The 5,461-nt window shown below is 51.8% G+C and overlaps 1 protein-coding gene across 1 annotated transcript in view; it reads right to left on the bottom strand.

Moving 5' to 3' along the window:
• The window catches only part of GSN (gelsolin), a 26,741-nt gene that overhangs the window by 15,406 nt on the left and 5,874 nt on the right, over window positions 1–5,461 (bottom strand). The window contains exons 3-9 of the mRNA XM_019510315.1: window positions 5,008–5,209; window positions 3,865–4,019; window positions 2,387–2,548; window positions 1,741–1,890; window positions 1,245–1,334; window positions 690–822; window positions 3–91 (exon numbers count right to left, since the gene is read on the bottom strand). Coding sequence (XP_019365860.1) covers window positions 3–91; window positions 690–822; window positions 1,245–1,334; window positions 1,741–1,890; window positions 2,387–2,548; window positions 3,865–4,019; window positions 5,008–5,209 — 981 coding nt within the window. The remainder of the gene's footprint in view (window positions 1–2; window positions 92–689; window positions 823–1,244; window positions 1,335–1,740; window positions 1,891–2,386; window positions 2,549–3,864; window positions 4,020–5,007; window positions 5,210–5,461) is intronic.

The following is a 5,461-nucleotide window of genomic DNA, read 5'->3' as shown; positions in this document are numbered from 1 at the left end:
ACCTGGGTGTGTTTGGGATACTGCATCTTTTCAATGAACTCTGTGGCAGTTCTCAGGGCGGCCTTCTTCTCTTCAGCATTGGCCTTCTTGCCTTTCATGCAAACAAAGAGCAGAGGTCACAGAGGGGGGCAAAAAAAACCTTATCTGCTTTGTACCCAGAGGCAAAACTCTTCTCTCCACAGCCCATGTTAAACCCCTTCTGTTGCAAGAGGGTCAGTCTTTCTAGGTAACACTCAGCTTGGCAGTGATGCCAAGGAGTGGGGGATAACTCTCTACTCTGAATGCACTAAGAGATGGTCCGGTGGCACAATGCAAGCATCGCATCGTGGCAAGCTGCCTTCTCCCCGTCCCATTCCCACCTAACTCGGTAGTGGTTCACAGTCAGTTCAAAGGACCAAGAGGAGCTATGCACGGAGCTCGATAGGCCGCCAGAGGGCAGGAACCTCACAGGCGAGATGCTTGCCATCTGCTCCCTGCCTGCAGTTGCCAAGAGAAAGAGGCTGTAGGCAAGAGCATCTGCCCTGGCCCTGGGGCATCAGGATGGCACAGAGGGAGAGAGGAGATGCTCATAGCTAATGAGCTCCAGCATCAGAGGCATTTCTGGACCCATTAGTACTACCCCCTAATTACTGGAAGCAGGGACCGTGCATGCCTGACTGTCTATATAGCCCACTCCCCTCACACAGTACCTTTCCACACAAAGATTTTCCCATCAGTGCCATGGTCCAGGATGAAGCAGTCATCTGAGATCAGCGCAGCCTGGGAGAAGGGGTTCTCCGATGCCACCAGGGAGACCACCATGTTCCCTGCCCCATTGGTTACCTGTGACAATGCAGGGCAGCAACAATTCAGAGCTGTCGTTTGGGGAGCTGGAGGGCTGCTTCCTTCTGTACTACATGCAGCAGTTAGGGGCGCAATGGGGATTCATGGCTCACGGTCCTTTTAAACGTGGCCTTCCTAATACAGCAACGGTGTGAGACTCAGGGCTTGCCTACTCTGAGGGTTTCAGCAACCTCCCCCCAGGAGGGAAGGCAGGAGGGCCTGAAAAGGGCAAGCCTGGAGTGGGGGGGATTAGAAGTGGCATCTCTAAGTGAGGGTCTTGTAAACACAGGCTGCCAAAACCACATCGGAGGCTTATGAGTGTGAGTCAGGCCTCCTCCTTCCAGCTCCAGCTGTTGCACTTCCCAGCAGGCACTCCGCCCTTTATGAGGTGCCTCTGCCTGGGTCCAGCTGTTTCTTGTTACCTTGTACAGCTTAGCCAGCTTTCTATTGGCTGCATCAGTTTGTTGCTCATCAGCAACTCCTTCTGGCAGATCAGGCTTTGGTCCCAGAACCTGAGAGAGAGGAAAACAAGGCTGCTAGTTAATCCAAGAGGGCTTCTGCGCCACAGATGCTCCAACCGCAAAGAGCAAACAAGGGAAACTTCTAGGTCAATGACATCAAAAATGACACATTCTGAAACCCTAAACTCTGGTTCGTGTCCTTTGCATAAGAGAGCTATTGGTTGAAATAACCCTAGTCCTGTGCCGTTGGGCAGACCCTTCCATTGGAGTACCTCCAAGCCATTTGGCCACAGCCTTACCACAGAGTGGCAGAAATGGATGGGGAAACTGAGGCACAGAAGGGACTTGCCCAAGGCCACGCAGTGAGTCAGTGGCACAGTCAGAAATGGAGTCCATGCAGTCTGCATGCACGGACAGAGCTCTGCTCAGCACCCGAGTGAGCACGTGAGACAGTCACCTCCAGCATCTGCTCCCGTTCCGACCCTTCCTCCGTGACGTAGACCCTGGCACGGCCGTGCCGCTCGTTATCCCGGATTCCCTTGGCCACTACTGTGGCCTTGAAGCGCTCCTGGCGGTTGCTTTGGGAGCCGCACCACTGGTGGATGTCCTGCAAGGCACAGACAGAAGCACGGTGTTTCAGAGACTGCTGGGCTATGAACCCAGGGTTTTCTCAGGGGGTTGAATCCTTTCACTCTAACCTGCTAAGCAGACTGGGCAGCTGCTGTGAAATGAGGAGCTGGAGCAGCCCTAGTCCTCAGGAGGTGAAAGCATGGTATGACTGATGGGAGGCAAATGAGAGCAGAGCACTGGGGCTTTAAGGAGGTGGTTACCATCCACGAGGGAAGGGGCAGCCTTGGAGCCTGGTTGGGAAGCAGGGACTGAGTGCCCTGCACCACTCTTCACACCAGAACAACGCATTCCCAACTCATCATTAGGAGAGCTGAAAGGTCAGCTGCAGGCTGTGACACCACTGGTGACCAAGAGAGTACTTTGCCTCTGCTTCTGCACTAAGTTCATGGCTCCCCTCTTAAAGGAGAGCAGAACATCACCCCCTCTCCCCATCCCCGGCTTGTCAACTGCGCAGGCTTTAGCTGCAGACTCACAGCGCCCAGGTCAAGGATGAAGCAGTCTCCTTTGTTGAAGCTGTTCCAGGTCACGGGGACCTCGGTAGCTCGGGGTGTTCGTTTGCCTTTAACCTGCAGCAGCCTCTGGACAGTCACTTCATTGGGAACCACGTGCTTGAAGCCAGACGCCACCCCTCCAGCCTGAAAGAATGAAAGATAAGGACAGTTCACACACTTGCAATCTTGCTCTGAAAGGGACTGAGGGTGGGTGGGTCTGTCAAGAGCTGAGGACATCTAACAGCCAGGAGGGCAAGCTTGTTCCTGTCCCTGCTGTGCCTTCGCAGATCATGGTATCTATCATCATGACATTTCCTATTGCAACTACTGTGTGCCCAGGAAAACTAGTGCAAAGGATTCTGCAACACAGCCGAGATTTGTGGCTGTCAGCATCTGCCAGAGGAAATGGAGGATGCTTCCTCTATTCTAGCTTTCTGACTGCCCTGCATGCACCTGGGCGACGTGCCTACTTCCACTTAGGCCATCCTCACCATTCACTCTCATTTCTGCTACAGACAGAGTGCCCCTAGCTTGAGGCAGAATTGAGACTAGGACTCAAGCCTTTTGACCACTTAACCCTTTCCTGTAGTCCCTAAAACACAATACCTCCCTTAGCACAGCCTGTTTTGGACAACTGCTTATCACATACTCTTTCACTCCGTACAAATACAAGAGAGGATTTATTTGCTGGTCCCTAACATTTTCACTGTGCTTCACCAAGGGGAGGTTTAAAACTCTTTCAGCAAGGATACATCCTCTGAATTAAGATTCAGACTGAGCAGAAAATGAGACGATTCAGGCAAGTCAGACTATCGGCCAGTTTAGCCAGTCCTATAAATTAAAATGAATGGAAAACCCTAGGACCATGAATAAGCCAAATCTGAAAATGGAAAGAAAATCCCTAACATGGAAAAAAAGCAGCCACTTGGCAAGAGTTTTGGCATGAAGTTGCCAATCCATGGCTAACATGGACAGCTATGTCCCACTTGCTTGCAATGCTAGGAAGAAGGACTCCCTAGTGCTGCTCCTCCACCTGGATGATGGATGCTGAGGGACCTGAGACAGGAGGCAGGGGAGACACAAAAATGGAGATACTGTTGGGTGATGGAGAGAAAGACATTAACTGCACAAAGTCTTTAACTCTGATTTCCAATTCCAAAGTGATCTGCTGATGCCTCAGGACACTTTCCTCCTCCTCACCCTGTCATAGAAAAATAAACCCCTGCTTCTTAAAACTGCCAGGAGCCTTTCTTCTGGCGTACTGAATCCAGCCTGGGCTTTCTCACTGCGAGTTACAGCTCCCTGCCCTGCCAATGTCGGCTCATTGAAAACATCTGGGGAGGAATTTATTTCTAGCCGCTGACAAAAAGGCAAGTCTCCCTTCTCTCGCCGTGCACAGGCTGAGATCCCTTACGAGGCAGATCCAGCCCTGCCAAGCTGGCGGTCCGGCAGTGACGTACTTTGTACTTGATGCCGGATTTGAAGTATCCCAGAAAAGTCGAGGACTCATGCCCTTGCACCTCTCGGTGCTGGACAGCCTTCCCCTGCAGATGTTCGTCCATTTGGACGGTGAAGATGGCAGCTGCACCGCGCTCATCCTGGGAACTGGCATCCCCTAGAAGTCAAAGGAAGACAAAGTCAAAGGAAGAGCCAGCGCAGCCTCGGCCGACCGGTTCACCTGGGCACAGGCTCTCAGAAAGAACCAGAGGGCTGGTGACCACCTTCTAGGCCTCTACCGCCGGGTGCTTTAATTATAATTAGATAAGGGACCTTCTTTCCCAAGTCTCATTTTCTTATAGTAAAGACCCAGGGTGGGACTGGCCTCAGTCTCACCAGGAGTTATAAAATCAAGTGGACCTACCAGGCTAGTGCCACAGCAGCTTGCCCCTCGGGTCTGTCAGGAACCCTGGGTAGTCTCTGGCATGGTTTGATATCGCTAGGCCACAGACCTAACAGTGCACAGTGCCGAAACCCCGCTGATCCTCCATGTTCGCAGCACCCCAGCATTGCAGGGCAAGGGAGGGGCCATGCTGTGTTACCGTAGGCTGGTGAAGCACGCGAACAGAGAGCTATTTGTGTGACAGGCACCACGGTAATCTACTCTTCAGCCACAAATACATGCACACCATAGATCCAAGGGGATCATTTCAGACTTCCATGCTTCTGAGGCAGATAAATCCACCTCTGCATCATTTACTAAGGATGGGTCTCTAACCAAGGTCCTGTCTGCTCTGTGTGGACATTAAAATCCCATGCCTCTTTGCAAAACAGCAGAGATTTGCTCTACAGCCTTACCCCAGTGTCTCCCTTTTCTCAGTTAAGAAGCAGGGCTACCTTCCAGCCCAGAGGTCCTGCCTGCAGGAGTGCAGCCTGCAGACAGATTTGGACATCCTTTGGAACCGAAAGCCCTATAAGGACACAGTTATGTGACTCCTAGGATGTCAGTTTTGCCTTCTATGTGCTTGTCAGTAAAAAGCTATGTAACAGCCCCGGACTAATGAGAAAAAATACAGTTCCTGCTATCCTACCAGCGCTGCTGAATGAACTGCAGAGCTGTTTGCTGTAGGGAAGCGTCAGCTGCAGACGCACCCGGCACAACTTACCCAACCAGAAATGCAGGTCGTACTGCAGATTGCCACTCCGCTGCCTGATGGTGTTCAGAACCACATAGGAATCTCCAGTGAAAAACTCCCCATACAGGTTTTTTGGCACGGGAACCAAATCGAATTTCTCAACCCTCCAGATCTGGAGGCCAGGCTCCTTCCCAGCTTTCAGGAATTCGGCGTGCTCCACCATGCTGACAGGCTGAGGGGGACACAACAGAGGTTTTCAACTCAGCTTACGCAGCACAAAAAAGCTCGTCTCAAACGTCGCACCATTGCTGGACTCTTTATACTGCCATTCCCAACAATGTTTGGAAGCGTCCTCTGCCTCTTGCACTGAACTCAGCTAAGAACAATCCCCAGAGGCCTTTTATTTTTCATTTCCACCCCTCTTTGTTTCCTGACTTCCTTCCTTGCCAGCCTCTTGTCTTTGCTTTCTGTAACTTTTGCCCCA

The sequence above is a fragment of the Gavialis gangeticus genome, unplaced genomic scaffold (assembly GCF_001723915.1).
Source record: "Gavialis gangeticus isolate Ggan-Ray unplaced genomic scaffold, GavGan_comp1, whole genome shotgun sequence".
Lineage (NCBI taxonomy): Eukaryota > Metazoa > Chordata > Crocodylia > Gavialidae > Gavialis > Gavialis gangeticus.
Note: the sequence above shows the minus strand (reverse complement) of the source record. Positions and strands in the feature narration are given on the sequence as shown.